Raw genomic sequence first — 20,257 nt, forward strand, 5'->3', positions numbered from 1 at the left:
GTGATGTTTTCTGGATTATCAGTGTGTTCTTCATTATTTAATATTTTTCCTAAAACTATTTAACTTGCAGCACCTAGCGCCGCCCACTAATACAGCTGTTTAGATGGTTTTACTGAGGACAGCCAATCAGAACAACCCATATGGAGCTCATTTAAATAGATTGATGTTTAAACCATGGAGGCAACAACTTGCTGTTTAGTTTTATTATATACAGATGGAATTGTCAGAATTAGGTGAATCGCACAAATCCTAACATAAATCTAAATAAAACTGACTATTAAAATGGGTTTAAAATGTCGTGACGTTATCTGTTTCCCCGCCACTCCGCTCGTCAGATTCAACTGTGGCCCCTCCCCTTTCTCAGCGCCAGCATGGTTGCCAGATACGTCCTTTTTCCACGTCAAACTGGGCATGCTTGACTAAGTACAAATAGTTTTTTTATATATATAAATATATTAAATTTAACTACTAAGTAACTAATGGACCCGTAGTGTCTATAAATATCCATTATTAAATATGTGATTAATTGTTGAACATTGTCAGATCAATTCGTTTTCTTCTATTTAATTTAATTTAATGTTTAGTGTGCATACCTTGAGAATGCAGCTGAGTGGGAGGGGTTTCAGCTCCTTTGCGCTGGATCTGGCAACCCTTCGCAGGCTGGCTCAGAGTTAACTGTTCTTCCCAATGAGGAGAGGAGAGCCAGTGTGGAGCTTCGTCTTCTGAGGAACGGAATAGAGCGAATAAATCATCGTAAAATAAGAAAACGGCAGGTCTGGGAGCAGATCGGGCGAGATGGGGAACCGAGTAGCCCGTGAGGATTACGAATGGGTGTACACAGACCAGCCCCATGCCGACCGGAGGAAGGAAATCCTGGGTGAGCGATTTTTGAACGAAGCTTTTTGAACTCTGCGGTCCACCTTAAATAGGGCATTGGTTACAGTGAGGCGAGGGTAGAGACGTTAGAACGTGGGCCAATGCGGAAGTGGCGTTATTTAAGGTGGAATGGAAAATTTGAGCAGAAAAATGGGTTTAAGAGTTAAAAATCTCGTGATCGTCGGCCTTAGTTAATTTGATTTAATTATTCAATGTTTAATGTCTATATTTCAGATACGATAGTCAATTTTAGCCAACATATTTTAATATTGAGGTAGAATATAAAGAAATGAACTAACGTTAGTTAATGTCAGTAAAGTTGCTCTAACTAGAAGGACATATATAAAAAAAATCTAACGTTATAGAATTCATATTTAACAAACGTTAATTTTTTTCGACTTTTTATTAGTCAAATCATCTTGGATTTTATTTGGAATAAATAAAAAATACGTGGTTCGCAAACGTCACTTGACCCAACAGTAAAGTTAACGTTGCCTATAGTTTACCGTTTAACCAGCTAACTTAGCTATTTAACCTAGATATACTCTATAACGTTATTTGTTATAAATCCTATAAAACAGTTAAATATAGTTATTTAATTAATATTAACACGATTTAAACGTTATAAATCAGTTAATCCAGCTCAGCTCAGAATCCCACAAGTCATAGGGGCGTAATACCGTTATATGAGGGCAGCTATGCTAAGCTAACAACAAATTTCCCCGTTTCACTCACTAATTTAGCGTTAAATTAATTAACGTTAAATAACAGCCTTTCTGCTGCAGTCATTGACTAATAGTAGTATTTAGCACAGTTGTACCAACTACTGGTTAAATATCGACATAAAAAGTTTATATATATAGTTAAAATAACAGTTTATAATACCGTTATACGAGGGCAGCTATGCTAAGCTAACACCAAATTTCCCCCAGTTTACTTTAGCGTCCCACCCTGTTAGCTTAGCATAGATCAACCTAGTTTCTCAGACAGATTTAGCGTTAAATTCATTAAATAACAGCCTTTCCGCTTCAGTAATTTACTAATATTAGTATATAGCACCGTATAGATGTATAAATTAGGTTAAATATCGACATAAAAATTGTATATATTTAGTTAAGATAACATAGATTAGCGAGCTGTGGCTGAGGGGGTGATGAAGCAATGGAAAACTCTAGACCCCGCTAACCTACAGTTATCGGCAAAATCGTAAAATCAGCCGAAATATAGACGATTAAACGACTTAAATTAATATATAGAGACTTTAAAACGTCATCTTGATGTCATAAATAATTCAGTTATTTTTACGAAAGTGTTTATTTGATTAAACTGTTAACTCAATTTCTTAAATCGTTTTCTTTAATAATAAGCCCCCTGAATTTCTTAATGTAATAAATCGTTCCCTCGATGTAATAAATAATTATTAATGTACTAAATGTCCACAATTTACAAAGATTCCTCGGTTTAGTAAATAATGTTATTGTTAAAAAATGTCCTTAATGCAATGGGTAGTTCCCACAATTTAATAAACTGTTCCCTTGATTTATTATTTTTTTTTTTACATTTATTTTAATAGCAAGTTCCCTCGAGTCCTTAATGTAATAAATTGTTCCCTCTATGTAACACATAATTTTAATGTACTAAATTGTGGACAAAGTAACACATTTCTAAGTTGTTCCCTTAAATTTAAAAAATAATTTCCTTATTAAATATATTTGGACTTTCAAGTAAGTCATTCCCTCAATACAATAGCTCATTCCCTCAATTTAATAAATCGTCCCATGGTTTAATAAATCATTTTTTAAATATAATTTTGAGGAAATTTTCCTCCACTCCCTCAATTCAGTAAATAATTCTCTCAATGGAAAAAGTCATGCCTTCAAGTTTATTAAATTATTTTTTTAGTGTATATAATAAACAGTTCTTGTCAATTTCATAAAATGTTCCCTTATTTTATCTTTCATTAATATATTGTTGATGTAATTAATTTGTAAATTTAGCGATATAAAAAAGTAGCTTGATTCTCAATTCTGATTACTTCTTTGCATTTCAGTTAAGGAAAAGTGTAAAATATAAAAATGTTATTTAGAATAGTTCTTTACACGATTCTGACAGAAGCAAATATTTTAATGCGATTTTCAAAATGGGATAATCAAGCTTGTACATCTTTACATATAGAAGCTGAGTGAGACTAAATATCAGTAGATAGCTACTGAGATTCAGTCTTCCTCACCTTCTATATGTAAAGATGTACAATCTAGGTTTCTTATTTTGAAAATCCCATTAAAACAGTAATTCGATTAATCAAATTAATAAGATTAACATCCCAGGCCTAGCTTGATGTAATGTCATTCACTCATAATAAATACTTTAGTTTGGCACACACTTACAGAGCCATTGAAGGACAACAAAATAAAGATTTTAATATTTGCAGGCCTAGAACTTTCCTTCGATTTAATCAAGACTTTTCTGTCTCTAAATATGATTTTTTTTTTTGGTACCCTGATACTTTATGGACTACTGGGATTGATATCAAGGCAGCAAACAGCCAGAGTTAATCTTTTTACGACCCGGCAGTACTGTGTCTGTGTTTACTCAGCAGATTAGCTGTTTGAGGAGTGAGCAGTAATGAGTGATATGTTTAAACGTTAGCTAGCTCCTGGGTATGAATGACCAGCTGATTTCCTAAAGTAAAGAGTTCAGATAATGTCCTACATGATGGTCACATGAAGCTGAAGGCATGCAGAGGCCGAAGGTTAATGACCTGCATGTTTGCCACGGTGGCTTTACATTTGGACGTCTGAACTTCCATGCAAGTTAGTGTGGCTTTGGTGCTGCTCAATATTATAGTTTTATCAGATAACTTTATTGCCAGGTGAAATATTGGGCTGCATCCAAATTCACATACTTCCACTGTAATAATTTTCCACTTAGGGATTTTTTTTTGGCCATTCCAGCTCATCAGATGTAAGCACAAAAGCAATACAATGGCATATCATGTACTGTGACCATTTTTAAAAATGTCCTATACTATATTTAACACAAATTGCAGACCCCTAAAAATAGTACACATAATTATTAGATTTGTAGAACATGCAACAAAATGTTGCCTTTCAATTACTTGAGAATATCATGTCTGAGTCAGGACTTTCCGCTAACTGTACAGGTTTAATCAAAATATTTCCAGAAACAGTTAGCTAATGACATATTAAAGTTTGCTACAACTCAATTGACAGTCATTCACTGTTTTATGGAAAATTGACCCAAAATATATCCCTTTTTTTTTTTTGAAATGAAGAAACTATTTGACCGAAACCAAACAAAATGAAACCACTACTAAGCATTTTTTTTTTCCCTAAATTAAATATTTTCTTGCTTTTGAAAGAAAAACTAATTGCAAAACTACAATTCAAAGCACAGTATTGTGTGGTATTCATTATTCTGTATTTTTAAGTATTTGGCTAAACACTGGAAGTGCTGATGTTTTTTTATTGCCATTTTTGGCCGAATAGCTTTGGTTGCCATTAATTCAGTGCATCCCTAGATAAAACTTTTAGTGATATCTCACAATATAGAGATTTGCACATCCATACACTGTGGAACCCTATCTACAGTAGGACTTATTTAATGAGACACTAGTAAGTAGAAGTAATAATGAAGTGTATAATACTGCTGCTATTACTATTGTTGATTTTCATGACTTATGGGAGCGTTCCAATTACAATTTCCTAGTTAGGACTTGCAAATCATGATATCTGATTTCAAATGTAATGCGGCAACATCCAATAAACCTTGTAATTTGAAGCTTTAACTTCAATAAGTTGAGACGTCTGAACTCCAGGAATGAAACTGAAGTCAAACTGAAGTCTTGGTGTTGAGATTAAGAGTAGACTGATATGCACTTATTGTTGACTTGCTGCAAGGAAGCAGCAATTGTGCTTTTAAAGGCCTTTGTCATGAGGACAGACAGCATGGCTGTTCTAAATGAATAATTTATGCTGGCAGGGCTTTGTGCTCTTTGACTCATTATCAGCTACAAGTGGCTCAGTGTTGGATTCATGCAAGTGGGCAGTCCCCACAGCTTTAATGGTTCAATGGTTCAAATTCAGTACAGGTATGCACTAGTGTGCTGAACTGCAGAGGTTTACGCCCCTGCCTCAGACACTAAGTCTTCTGTCGACCTACAAACTCGCTCCATATAAGGCAGCTCATACTCAGGAAATTACTCATTCGTGCCAGGACATGCCCTCATTTACGACATGGTTTATCCTGCAGTTGTTTCAGAGGAAAGGGAAGGTGATGAAACTGAAAATGATTGGTTTCTTCTCCTTTGGTTAGTTTAGTTCCTTTTACCTTCTGATTTTCATTGTAGTAGTCTAGGACAGTGGGTCTCAAACATTTAAAACTAATCTACCACCCATGATCAAACCAAAACGTTTAAATTACCATTTCTGGGGCTACTGTGTGGGCCTTACCCACTTTTCGCATCTTACCTAATCTGCAAATTATTGATTATTGTGTCTTGTCAATGCAATATTTCTACCAAGACATGTCGGAAAGCTTAAGACAGAGGAAAAGAACAGGAGTGTGAGAAAATGGGGAGTCTACGTGGCTCTCCCTTAAACTCTAGCCTAAATTATTTTGCTGTTATTACTAGTATAGAAACTATTGTAAACTGTGGGGTTCCACAGGGTTCAATTGTAGGGCCTATAAAACTGTAAAGAACTAAAGTTTAAGCTTACATACAGGATCTACAAGGTTAAGCACTAAACACGAACAAACGTAATGTTGTAAAACATTCCTACTTTTGTGCATGCAACAAATTTTAAAAGGTTATCGGGTGTACCACAGTTTGAGGACCACTGGTCTAGTATCGAGAAGTAGAACCAATCAAGCATCCTTGTTTATTATTATTATCATCATTATTTGGGTTGTGGGTGAGGTGGACAATATGGCCCTAAACTATGCATTGGATTTTTTTGCGATTACAATATTCTTGACAAATATGACTAAACATTGAAAAGATTGAAATAATATTTAAAGAATACACTACTGCAACAAATGAAAAATTAAATTTAAACACACACTAACACCTTGTACACCACCAGTAAAATTAACTAATGAAAATGGGTGTAGAAACAATGAGGTGGCTATAAATATCTGCTTGTTTTTTAGTATATACTAAATAATATAAAATAATAAATGCAGTAATGTTGACTTGAAGGATCATCAGCATTAGTTTACATACTGGCTACAAGGGGTGGGTCCATATCGTATTGTACGCAATAATATCGGCAACATTTTTAACATGGAAAAAAAGGTCTATTTTGTATTAGTTTTGATATATACTGTATTTGCTTTAGTTTGTGTGCAGTTTTTATTAATGCAATAAATATGCTGCCCTTTAGTTTTGTGATAGATTTTCCTTATTTGGTTACAATATTATTATTTTATACGATATCAAAGTCATGCTAAAGTTACTGTTGAGAAAGTGGATAAACTCTTATAGATTTTTTTTTTTTACTGAATGTCTAAAAACACTTTTATATATACATTTTAAATAAAACATTAAATATGTATTTTGTTGTAGTGGTATATTCTTAAAATTAAGTTATCTTATTGATCTTATTTTAGGGCCATATCGCCCAACCTTACTGCCCTACCTTTTGTTTGCAGTGCAACATCCTGTACTATGTTAATGAGTACTAAAATGGAAACGATAATGAAAGTAAAATCATGCATGATGATAAAGATATTGTTCTAATTTTTATTATTCGTGATAATATCCTGAAAAAAAGTCTCTACATTCTTTCTTAGTTTATCGCTTTTACAGTTCAGGGCTTGTCCTGGCATCACCCCTCACTGTGTAAACACACAGGAGACAGGAGATCTAAGGTAGAGGTGTGTGTATAATGATGTGTTCAGGTGGCTCTACTGTATGTACTTATCTACAGGGAGAAAATTAAGAAGCCTGAGGCGCTGAAGAGCAAGCTAAGAACAATAGCTTCTTATGCTGCCTTTCATTGCGAAAGGTTGTTTACCGGTATATCAGGTGGTTAAGTTGTAAATAGATTGTCTTTTTACTGCTTGTCTTAAGATACGCCAACAAAGCATGGCGATCAGTAGGATAGCCCAAAACAAAATGTTAAAAATATAAAAATATTAAGAGAAATTAATTATTCTTAGTCAGCTCCAAGTGTTGGAGCGTAATATCAGGAGTGCAATGCAATTCTCAGGAGACGATTCTCTACTATACTTCTCAGCATCTGTGTTACTGAAGAGGATAAAATACTCCTAAATAAGCAAATACCAAGAACAGGGTTCATACACTTTTCAACCAATATATATATATATATATTTTTTTTTTTTTCTTTTTCATAACTTTTCCATGCTTTCACAGCCAATTTTAATGACTATACAATCTTTAAAACATCAGTAAAGACTTTTTTTTGTGACTTTTCCAGAACTTTCTGGGTATTTTTCTTTTTCCAAAAACGTATAAATTGCTATTTTCAAACTCTTTGACTTTTCCAGGTTTTTCATGAACGTACGAACCCTGCAAGAATTATATAAACATATACTTCACAAATTATATAAACCAATATTCTTCACCGCAGGTTAACCCTATAGCTCCCCCACTACGTGGAGTAATAATGCACTAACTTTAATAAGTCTAATTGGGGGTAAGTCTTAAGGAATGCCTGCGTTTAAACAAATATATACATATTTGACGCCACTTATCGATGTCCTATAATGTATCACAAATGAAAACTATACGATCTACCACAATATCGATATTTTGTCCCATCCATATTAAGGATGCAGCGAAAATGTCAAATTCTGAGCTCCATAACTAAAGCTCAAAATAATATACAGACATAACACATATAATATCAGATAACTAAAACAGTGACCTGTCATTAATATTAAGCAATATTAATATTAATAGCAATTCTGTTTGCATCACAGCTTCATGGCTATCCCGCTACTATTTATTCTAGGCTCAATTAAAAAATATATTGCAATATTGTGCAATATCAGTATTTTCTCCCATCACTAGTCATTAGAAGAGCAGAGGTGTGAACAAATCTATCAATCTTGACAAAAATGTGGTTCAATAATGTCATTTTCTGTCTTTCTTTCGCCAGCAAAATATCCAGAGATCAAATCTCTGATGGGTCCGGACCCCAGGCTGAAATGGATAGTCTGTATGATGGTTGGAATTCAGTTCCTGGCCTTCTATTTAGTCAAGGACTTGGATTGGAAGTGGGTGTTGTTTTGGACGTACGTGTTCGGGAGTTGCATAAACCACTCCATGACTTTAGCCATTCATGAGATTTCCCACAACACGGCGTTCGGCAACAACCGAGCCAAGTGGAACCGCTGGTTCGCCATGTTCGCCAACCTCCCCATCGGATTGCCCTACTCTGCGTCTTTTAAGCGCTACCACCTAGACCACCACCGCTACCTGGGTGGCGACGGCGTGGATGTAGACATCCCTACGGACTTCGAAGGCTGGTTCTTCTGCACACGTTTCCGTAAATTTGTTTGGATTATTCTGCAGCCGCTGTTCTACGCCATAAGGCCGCTCTGCATCAACCCCAAGCCCATCAGCCACCTGGAGCTCGCCAACGTTGCCGTCCAGTTCACGTTCAACGCTCTGCTCTACTGGCTCTGGGGGGCCAAACCCATGGTGTACATGCTGGCCGGCTCGATGCTGGGCATGGGGCTCCACCCAATCTCTGGACACTTCATCGCTGAGCATTATATGTTCCTCAAGGGCCACGAGACGTACTCTTACTACGGCTCTCTGAACCTGCTCACGTTTAACGTGGGATACCACAACGAACACCACGACTTCCCCAGCATCCCCGGCAGGAGGCTACCACTGGTAAGATTGAAACAGTTACTTTATTTTAATATTTATGAGCCAATTAATATTAATAAAACCTTGTAGAAATGTCACAAAGCCAAATTACTTGAGCGTTTAGTTTGTTTTTATATTTTTTCTACAATTGCTTTTTAAACATTTTTTTTGTTTTTATTGTTATACACAATCATACATGTCATTATGGGATATTTCAACCTTTGTGTGTATATATGCGCGCGGTCATACATTTCTGTAAGTCCCCATACTTAAAAACCTTTTTTTTTGTGGGTAAGGCATATTTAACCCATTTTTCCAGTGTGAGGTCAATTATCTTTCTGACTTTTTTTTTCTAAAGTTATAGGCTAATTTGACAAAATGCACTGCCATAGAACTAAAATAAATATTAGGCCAAAACTGCAGAACATAGTTTTTTTTTTTTTTTTTTACACTGATTTTTAAGTTGCCATTTGTTAACCATAATTTTAAACATCTCAACAGACAAACCAAACGTTAGTCTTGGCTAACTTCCACTGAATTTTCATATATTTAAATAATCAGTACCACTGAAAAGTAGGGTTGTCACGATACCAAAATTTTGACTTCGATACCGATACCAACTGTAGTATCACGATTCTCAATACCAAAACGATACTTGGAAGAAAAAAAAACAATAAAAATATCTGAACATAAAATGTTTATTTTTGACTGAACTGGATTGAACACTGAACAATCGGTGCAAACGTTTTTATTCTAAAATGAAACATTTGTACAAAAAACAAGTTCCGTTATTATAACCTTAACTATAACATATTTATCTAAACACTTCCTAAAAACTAAAACTAAAACCAGAGGTAATGGTAGCCTGACTATGTGAACCTGACGGGCGGGCAGAAGTTAAGTTCTGAATAAGGAAAATAAAGAGACAGAAGAACATTACAATGTTATGTTCATTTTAACACTCACTGCTCCGTTTTATTAATCAACCGTTTACCGTTTTTAATAAGCCCATGTTCAGTGTAACGATCAAGCAGGCTACGTGCCTGACCACAGATTTGCGATGGAAACGCGAAAACGTGAACATCTTGAGTTCATGTTTCACAGCCAATGGGATAATGGAGAAATAGAGAAAACCACGGGTCCAAAACAAAACTCCTGCACACTCCTCTCCGTGTTAACGTGATTTACTAGCAGTCGCTAGTAAATCTTAGTAAAGCTACAGACAGAGTGTATCTTGACTAACTCCACTAACCTGTCGACTTCTCAGCTCTTTGTAGAGATCAGGGTGCTTGTCTGCTAAATGAATGAGCGAAATATGATCAGAATTATGTTAAATAACACTGTAACATAGAAGCATAGAACTCTTATTTAATTAAAATGATTTTTAAGAACAGCTAAACACAGTGCTGCAGGTCAAACGCGGAGGCGTTCACGTGCGAGAGAGAGACACAGAGAAAGAGTGAGAGAGTGAGAGAGCGAGAGTGAGAGAGCGAGAGATTTGCGTGTTCTGATGTGAGCTACTCACAGGTAAAGGTTCTCTTTGATCTCCTCGTGCTCATATTCTAGTCCCACACATAAGTCTGCAGCTCCCTCAGTGTTTTCTGTCGTATTTTGCGGTTAGCGCGAGCGCTTACAACTAACACCGCGGACCGCGAGGTGCCGCCACGCTTGTGCCGAATCCGTTACTGAATCCGACTCCCGCTTCGCGGACAGAATCGGCACAACACCCCCCGCTGTACAACTGCGGGAGTGAAAACAGCGCTAATAAATAAAGTAGTTTAGTTTCACTTTCAGGTTTCGTTATTTTATTTAAAAATAAAAATATCAATAAAAAACAGATGCCTACATCTCAGACTATTTTCCCACACTTCACTCCTCGCGCCCGTTTTGTCCACAAGTCGCGGACGAGAGACATCTGTTATTTTAGCCGTCGCCATTCTACACTCGCTGCTGCTCTGCTGGCTTGCGCGTGAATCCATTCATTTGTTCAGAACACTAAGTTTATCTGAATCCTGCCACACCGACTGCTGCGGTGTGAATCAGTTTTCTTATGAACTGAATCAAATCACGCCTACTAATTTGACTCATTTGAAGCTAGTGACTGGGCTATATACAGTATCGAAAGCATCGAACGCTAAAGAACCGAATCGTTTGTGATGACGTAGTATCGAAAAAGAATCGAACCTTCGGTACACCGTGCAACTCTACTGAAAAGTAGGGACACGCCTTTTCTCATTCTACGTGTTTCTTTCTTTTTATGATGTTTACATTGTAAATTTAATATTAAAGCTATACTGGAACACATGCTAAATTATTTAGTACACAAAACGTGTTAAACAAACCAGAATATGTTTTCTACTTTAGATTCTACTAAGTATAAGATTTCTTTTTAAGGGCAGATCTGTAGACTCTTGGTGAGATTTTAATAATCTCAGTATCTTCATGAGGGAGAGTCACCTGGAATAGTTTTCTCAGCGTCTTGAAGGAAGGAGTTCCTGGAGGTGCTGAGCAATAGTTGCTGCTTTTTCTTCACACTGTGAAGCTCCAGCTCATCCCAATTAAATCACCTCAAATCACCATCTCAGTTCAACAGGTTTAGATCAGGGATTGCGTAACTCCATGTGTCTCTTAATCGTTTTTATGTCTTTAATATTAATCTACAAATGTAGAAAATAAATTAAAGAAAGAAAAACATTCAAAGAGAAGGTGTGTCCAAACTTTAGACTGGCCAAAAAAGCATAACTAATAGGCAATAGTCTCTATTTTTAAATAAATTTAACAGTTGTACAGTGAAAGTTTGGAATTACAGTAACCATTGTAGTGTTGCTACCATTTAAACAGGTGACCTACTGTGTAAATTCCGAGAACTGTACTATAATTATACACACAGTAGATTAGCAGCTGTCTAAAGTGAGCAGTTATTAGGAGTAATTATCCTAATCTGTAGTTTATCATTCTAGTTTTACTGGTTAATTATATGTTGGCCTCTGATCAATCAGTAACAGGTTAATCTGCTGAAATGTCGAGGGATGAATGAGAGGTCAGGTGTGAAGAAGACTTTGGCCGGTAACCCCCTGTATTCAGTAAAGTCAGCGCAGTGGAACGCTGTAAATGATTAGGAAGAGCTGAAGAGATTTGCAAAAAACTACTAGCTCCAAAACTTTAAAGGAGAAGGGTCATTTTGAAGCATTCCAAAACATTTTGGGCCGACAAACAAAATGAAACAAAATGAAACAACTAGTAAATGTATTTTTATCTTGCTTTAACTACAATTTTAAAATATTAAACATTGAACACTTAACATCCCAATTAGTTGCAATTTAATTATATAATTTAAAGCGTCTTGGTATCTTTCTTAGTAAAACACCAAAAGCATTAGTTTTTTCCCAGTTTTTAAACATATAATTTCAGTTTCTGAATATTTGGGGCATTCCCAAAAACATATGGTCCACAATATGGGTGTGCCATACTGTATATTACATAATGATGTTTCAATATATTCCATATCATGACAATAGTGATTATAACAGTGACACTGTATTGTTGTTGCATTATAATTGTTTTGTACAAAATCAGTTTTAGTAAATTTAGATTTACTTTGTTTGATTATATTATCCAATATATAGTTATTTTTTTAAAATATTTTAAACATTTCCTTATTTCAATTAGAATAAATAATATTAATTATTCTGCTCTCACAAAAATACCCAGAAATACTTTTTAAATATAATTTTAAAACCATATCGGCCACCTCTACTCATCACACCACTCTACACCTTAGAGACAAGAATCTCTAGACACCTTACTTTTCTTTTTGATTACAATTCAGAAGTGTCCACAGTTTGAAGTAAAGTAGCCGATGGCTCGATAGGTAGTTTGGTGGAAACTACCTTGAAAAATGTGGCGATATTTGAGATCAAACACATATCTGTATCTTAGAATATGCTGTCTTACAAGTGTACTAGGAGGTCAAAATGGAGGTCAAAATAGCTTCATGTTGGCTGACTTTAGACTTGATAATAAAACACAGTGGATCAACACCAGCAGATGACAGACATGTCTCTCCAAACCATCACTGATTGGTGGAAACTTCACACTAGACCTCGAGCAGTTTGGACTGTGTGTCTCTCCACTCTTCCTCCAGACTCTGATCCCTTGATTTACAAATGAAATGTAAAATTTACTGATGATCAGTGATGGTTTGAAGAAACATGTCATCTGCTGGTGTTGATCCACTGTGATTTATCATCAAGTCTAAAGCACTATATATATTACAGCTTCCCTCTGCTGACAACTTTTAAAGAGATACAGATTTCATTTTCCTGCAGGATTTGGCACACTGCCCATACTGTGTACCAAAAGTACCAATTGGTCTTTAATATTCTAATTTTCTGAGACATTGATTGTTGGGTTTTCATTGGCTGTAAGCTTCATAATCATCAACAATAAAATAAATGAACGCTTAAAATAGATTACTCTGTGTGTAATACATATATATAATATATTAGTTTCACATTTTGAACTGAATTACTGATATAAAGTAATTTTTTAATGATATTCTAATTTTTTTAAGTTGCACCTGTATATCGCAATACTGATATTTTGTCCCACCCCTCCTATAAAATGGGACCATGCCTAAGAACTTTTTTTTTTTTGTCTTTTTCCCAAACAGGTGAAGAAAATAGCCCCTGAGTTTTATGACGACCTGCCCTGCTACACGTCCTGGGTGAAGGTCCTGTACGACTTTATCATGGACGATGAGCTGAGTCCATACTCTCGGGTGAAGAGGAAGCTGAAGGGAGACATTAAGCTGGAGTGAGCGGTCCGGTCTGGTCCAAACTGGACGCCGGGGGCCTCCACAACCAAAACCGGAGGACGCTATTGCTAACCTCTCACGCCGCTAACCGCTTCAGCAAAGTAACGCAGAGACAGTGTGATCGATGAGCGTGTTACTGGCGTTGAAGAAGAGCGAATGAAATTATAGTCTCAAGCCATTTCAAGTTTCAAATCTTTACTTCGAACTCCATCGCAGAACAAAAAAACGGGAATCATGCCTTCTAACACACGTTTTTCAGCTCTAATCCACAGCTTCTCTAAGTCTCACACGTCTGATAAATCTGATCATGTATTGTCTCACATACGTTCTGCACTTTTTTAACCATGAACTGTGTAACTGCCACCTTTTAGTGTGTGTTTTTGTTCTCGACCAAAATCATTTTAAAGCTTTTTCTATGTATAAAAAAACACGTGTTCCTGCTCAGTTTGTCTGATTTAAATTAATGTCTGCCTGTCACCATAAACATGTCGGTTGCCCTTGTCCTCTGTTTATCATTCTTTATCGCTCTGTTTTTCCACGTTTTTTAAGTTGTACGACTGCCATGCACTTGAATGCACACTTACAGTTGTTTGACCGATAGCTTATCACTGGTTTCACTGTTAAACGAGGTCGCAGGAAAATTCAGACCTCAAACGACTGTACTGAGGAATAATTGAAGAACAAATACTGCACTATTGTGGGTGTAGCACTTGTGTGTTGGTGTCACTGGCAAAGATTAGGCCTAGTCTTGGACTTAAGCGGCCAGTGCACTTTTGGAAATCCTTTTTAATTTAGATTTTAGTGCAGTAACATGTTTCCCAGATTAAGCCTAATTCGCCAGTGGAAATGCCTTATATTTTAAATCGCAGTAAGAGTCATAATTTGGGTCTTTGTCCTTTTAAAACCAAAATAAAGCCTGACTTCTTGGACTGAATAAAAGTTTAAACCCAAAGAATGAACTCTTGGCCTTGGCCAAAGACACAGACTCAGATAAAGTCTAAACTAAAAACTGATTTATGTTGGTGCCTCCTTGTTAAGAAACCGGTCTCTGGAGGCACAGAGCCAAAACTAGACTAAAAATGTCAGTGGTAATTCATCATTGAGACTTGAATTTGGGCCATGACTACGTTTAATCGTTAAGACTAGATTAAGACTAGACTAAAAATAATTTTCAATGGTGATTTAATCATTAAGACTGCAGTTAAGACAAAGACTTGTATGTCTGATAAATTTAGAGACCAAAATTAAGGCTAGACCAAACCGAATTTCCAATGGTGGTTCACCACTGAAGCTGCAGTTTAGTCTCAATACTTGGCTTAATCGGACATTTAGACAATTTAAACTATTAGCCATAATCTGACTGTTAAATATAGGGACTTAGATTAAGACTAAACCAAACTGAATTTCCAATGTTGGTTCATAAGTGAGACTGCAGTTGAGTTCAAGACTAATCTCTTGGGGTTTAAGCTTTTCAATGGAAAAACTCCATACTAGAACACTAGAACCTCTGGGATTAAAAAGTATCTATCTATATTCATTAAAAATAATTTCTAATGTTTATTTATTAATTATTTGTTGACTAGGCTTAATTTTGTTTTGTAAAACCAGCCTTTATAACATTTTATTTTAAAACCGTGGGAAAGGGTTTGGAGAAATGGTAGCTTTTTAATACTTCAGAAGTGATGCGCTGGATAATTACTTTGGATTATGATTGGATTTACCATGGATGAAGCAAGAAATCATTGATTGCTCTTTAGGTATCTGTGTTAATGAATTAACTATGGCTTGTGGACTGAGGACTGTGCCTTTACTGACTATATGGAATCACTGTTGCGTATAAGATGGCAGGTAGGGACTTATTAGCATTGCAGATGATTTTGCTAAATGCTTCACTGACAGCTTTTTGTAGGCTCCATCAAATACATTTTTTTAACCCTGCAGAAAACAGAACAACCACCTCACTCAAGCCTTTGTGTCAAGCTGCTGATTAATGTCTTTGTAATTCTGCTGGGTGTGGCTGTATTAAATTACACCGGTTCTCATTTTGCTTTTAAAAAAGTGAAAGGAGAACTTACATGCCAGGAATAGTCTTCAGGTGAGTTGGTGAGAAGAAGGCTAGAACGCGGATGAAAGGTGTCTATGTGAGAAAACTCAAGAGTATCAGGAAAGTACCAGGATGTTTGCTCTTGCTGCGGTGTTGACTGTGCTTAAATGTGTTACTTATCGTTAATAGCTTACATTGGCACAAGACTAGTTGGTAGACTTTTGTGAAAAGTTGGTTCTTTGATTTTTATTTATGGTCATGATCTTAACCAATGACACTCAGAAGCTAGAACAGTCTTACAAAGAGTCTTACAATTTATAACTGTAGAAAAATATGGACAGCATTGTTGCATTCCCTTTCGTTCTATAGAAATTAAGCCAAAATTGTCCGCCATATTGTCGAATTTGCAACCATTCTTTTGTTAAGCATTTACATCTCCCAGACCAAGCTTTACTGTATGTCTCAGACTGCCTTCCCTTAATGATTTAGACCCGTTTTTAAGAATATGTATAGATATTTTTAATTCTCCATATGGACAGTACGGTTCCATTTACAACCAGAGTATTTTGGTAGGCCTTCGCTTATCCCAGATGAGGCTTTACTGTATGTCTCAGACTGCCTTCATTGAATGTTTCTGCCAAAGCTGCCTCAGACAAAGATTAAGCCTAGTCTTGGAAAACATAGCATTCTGAATTGAGAATTGAAACATTAATTGAAAGGAAAATATAGTCTATGACTGTCCCTTAATGATTTAGACCAGTTTTAGGAATATGTATAGATTAAAACTTAAAATCTAGAAGAGTTTTGCAACGTGAAACTAATGACTGTAGAAAAATATGAACACTGGTTTTATTCCCTTTCGTTCTATAAAAATAAAGCCAAAATTGTCCGCCATATTGTCGAACTTGCAACCAAAGTCTTTTAGTAGGCCTTCATTTCTCTCAGACCAAGCTTTACTGTATGTCTCAGACTGCCTTCATTGAGTCATGAAGTCAAACTTAATTCCGCCTACTTAAACTTAATTTTCGCTGTCCATGTTTTTCTACAGTTACTGTATAAAACAAAAGCAACTGGCTTAATTTCTTTGTGTGTAATTCTTTAAACTAGACGCACTGTCCTCAAAGTCCTAAGCGATGACTATCCTTTCTCTTTTTTTTTTTTTTTACATTTGTGTCCATAACATTTGCAAAACAGCCAGAGCAGGGCCCAGATTGACTTTTTTTAAGGTGCTTTATCTCCAGTGCAGTTCAGTCGGTTACAGATACTGTATAAAACAGATTAAAGTCCTATCAGGAACATCTTTAAAACGCTCTGATAAGGCTAGTTGGAGTTGGCAGGTAAAAGCCCTGCCCTCAGGTGTCTCTCTGTAAGCTGAGAGGAGCTGTTATGTACTGAATGACTGGAATGTAAATGGAGAAATCAGTATTAGCACCAGCAGGTACTGAAGCCTTGCTGGGGAGAACCTTTATATGTCCTTCACAACATCTTCATGTGGGCTGATGGGAAATTTAATTATGTCCATTCCTGTTCTGCACTGCAAAAAAAATGACATCTTAGCAAGTGAAACCTTCTTAAATCTAATATTTCTCACTGAGAACAACGTATTTCTAACTTCCTTGTACTTATTTTTAGTGATTCAGTCCAACAAAGTGTCTTATTGTATTGGCAGATAATTTTACTTTTACAAGCAAAGTAATCGGCCAATGAAATAAGACACTTTCACTAGATTAAATTACTTAAAACAAGGAACAATAGGTTAGAAATGAATTGGATATTCTTACAAAAATGTGAAAAATGAGAAACGTCAGATAATAAAACTAGATTTAAGGGGATTTAACTTCAGCTAAGAATAAACTTTTTTTTTTTGCAGTTTCTTTGCTTTTCTGCATTACTATGATTTTATTAAACCATTTCCAAACTAAACCGACTGTGTGTTTTCTGCCTTATATATAAAAAAAAGTGTGTTAAATATTACTTTTTGGATGCATATTTAATAATTTCTGTATGATTAAGGATACAGTATTTTTAATTTTTTAGATTATGTCCCATAAAAACATGCCCAGATTGAAACTAGACCAAAATGTAGGCCATGTTTAGTCTCGGTCTTTCCACTCATGCTAGATTAATGATCATTTTTAGGCAAGGGGAACTGATTTGTAAAGTAATGTAATATGGTAACAAGTAAGATTAAGATAAAAGCAGAATGTTATGTGATCTGCCCGATAAAAAGGCCTTCAAAGTCAACTTTTGGGTAGTGTACCTTTTGGTGAGAGATCAATGTCTGTTAGAAATGCCTCTATGATGCACTCAAAGACTTTTAATTTGTAAAAGACTTTAAATTTTACTTTAAAATTTACTTTTTAAAGTAAAATGGACTTTTGTTGTAGTAAAACATGATAAAAAGTTCTTACCTTTGATGAATAGCACACATCTGTTCTCCCACAGCATTTCGAGCTTATAAGCTTCTTCTGCACTTTTTAAGTTATTAAAGCCTCGTTTTAAATGTCAGGGCTCTCCGGATTCCAGCAAGGAGGTGTGGAGCTACTTTGAGCTGGATAACAGTGAAAAAAGTGATTTATCAGGGTAAATTATGTCCCATGTCGCCCAGTCTGAAGGGAGTTTTTGGACAAACTGTTAATATTTCTGGATCTCGGAACAGAACTGAGGTGTGCTATTCATCAAAAGTAAGAACTTTATCATGTTTTACTACAACAAAAGTCCCTTTTAAGTCATTTTACATCGGAGTTCTCCGTTAACCGGCTTTGGGCTGAGGAAAGCAAGATGGTTGTAGCGACTAATTGTCTACATCTAGGCTGTCCATCAGCCATGAACAAGAAACTGAGACTGAGCTAAGGAAAGGAACATGGCATATAACAGTCAGACACCCCTAGTAGTGATACAAGGAACACTAACAATATCAGTGATATTGGTGATATGGTACCTCTCATGGTAGTACTTCCAATTGCAATTTTTCAGTAGGATAATGCTCACCCACACACAGCAAGGGTTTCCCCACTTCCTTGTGTTGCCTGCCGGGTTGCCAGATTTATCACCAATCCAGCATTTATGGGAGCAGCTAGGACGCCAACTTCTGGAAAACAACTCCACACCATAATCCCCCCTCCACCAAACTTTAAACTTGGCACAATGTAGTCAGACAAGTACCGTTCACCATCAGAGAAGGGTGATTCGTCACACCAGAGAACACGCCTCCACGTCATTTTCTGTGTTTTACCACTTTGGGGCGGAGTTGCAGTCGTTTCCAGACGCTTCCACTTTGTTATAATAGAACAGACAGTTGCCTGTGGAATATTTAGTAGTGAGGAAATATCACGACTTTTGGCAACATAGTGCATCATCTTTACATTCACACATACATAAAGCTTCATTTCATTACAACTGTCAACTTCACAGAACTCACCCTTCCTCTCCGCTGTGTTTACGTCTCTCTAACACATCTATCTTTCTTCTCTTTTACTCTTTTATTTCCTCCCTGCATCCATTTTTCATTGTGTCACGTTGCTATATCTCTTTCTATCAGTCACTGACAAAAGAGTAACAACAATAAGTTATACACTAGAACATTATATTTGATGAGCACTGTAAGTGGTGAGCACCAGATACTATCAAGTGAGAACCAAACACTGGGTGGTTATAACTAGATACTGAGTGGTGAGCATCAGACCCTATCAGGTGAAAATGACATACTGTTAAGTGAGCACCAGATACGATCAAGTGACAATCAGCTACTATTAAATGAGAATCAGATACTGAATGATGGGCACCAAATACTATTAAGTGAGTATGATACTATGTGGTGAGCACCAGATACTATCAAGTGGAAACCAGATGCTGTGTGGTTAGAATCAGATACTGGGTTGTGAGCACCAGACACTATCAAGTGAGCATCAGATACTATGTAGAGTAGCACCAGACCCTGTATGTGGTGAGCACCAGATATTATCAAGTGAGAACCAGATACTGAGTGGTGAGCATCAGACAGTATAAGGTGAGAGTCAGATACTGTTAAGTGTGCACCAGATACTATGTGGTAAGCACCAGATACTAACCCAGTAAAAACCAGATACTGAATGGTGAGCACCAGACACCATCAAGTGAGAATCAGATACTATTTGGTGAGCACCAGACCCTATATGTAATGAGCACCATACACTATCTAGTGAGGACCAGATAATGTGTGGTGTGCACTAGACACTAAAAGGTGAGAATCAGGAACCATCAAGTGAGCACCAGACACTATCAAGTGAGAACCAGATACCGAATGGTGAGCACCACATACTATCAAGTGAGAACCAGATACTGAATGATGAACACCACATACTATCAAGTGAGTACCAGATACTATCAAGTGAGTACTATATACTATTAAAGTGAGCACCAGACACTCTATGTCATGAGCAGCAGGCCCTATGTGTGGGGAGCACCAGATACTGAGTGGTGAGGAAAAAACACTGTCCACTGGGCCACATAGTATCTGGTGCTCACTACATAGCATGTTGTGCACAATACATAGTATCTGGTTACTAGTTTATCCTGCTTTTGTTCTTCTCACTAAATAAACACAATGGGCAATATACGAAAATGTATATGTAAAATAGAGTGGTACATAACAGAACCTACAAAATCAGTTCTGATA

General features: G+C 36.3%; 1 protein-coding gene across 1 annotated transcript; it reads left to right on the forward strand.

Annotated features, from left to right (window-relative positions):
• Window positions 1–651: 651 nt before the first annotated feature.
• degs1 (delta(4)-desaturase, sphingolipid 1) lies at window positions 652–14,057 on the forward strand. Its single transcript, XM_007253188.4, has 3 exons — window positions 652–877; window positions 8,022–8,764; window positions 13,413–14,057. The coding sequence occupies exons 1-3, from the start codon at window positions 796–798 to the stop codon at window positions 13,557–13,559; spliced, it is 972 nt and encodes a 323-aa protein (XP_007253250.1). The 5' UTR covers window positions 652–795; the 3' UTR covers window positions 13,560–14,057.
• The last annotated feature ends 6,200 nt before the right edge of the window (window positions 14,058–20,257 follow it).

This window comes from Astyanax mexicanus, chromosome 25 (assembly GCF_023375975.1).
Source record: "Astyanax mexicanus isolate ESR-SI-001 chromosome 25, AstMex3_surface, whole genome shotgun sequence".
Lineage (NCBI taxonomy): Eukaryota > Metazoa > Chordata > Actinopteri > Characiformes > Acestrorhamphidae > Astyanax > Astyanax mexicanus.

Bases quoted from the DNA above. Each gene is read 5' to 3' on its own strand.
- degs1 (XM_007253188.4), top strand. From the start codon at position 796: ATGGGGAACCGAGTAGCCCGTGAGGATTACGAATGGGTGTACACAGAC. The intron at 878-8,021 runs GTGAGCGATTTT...TTCTTTCGCCAG, and splicing joins CCGGAGGAAGGAAATCCTGG to CAAAATATCCAGAGATCAAA. The intron at 8,765-13,412 runs GTAAGATTGAAA...TTTCCCAAACAG, and splicing joins CCGGCAGGAGGCTACCACTG to GTGAAGAAAATAGCCCCTGA.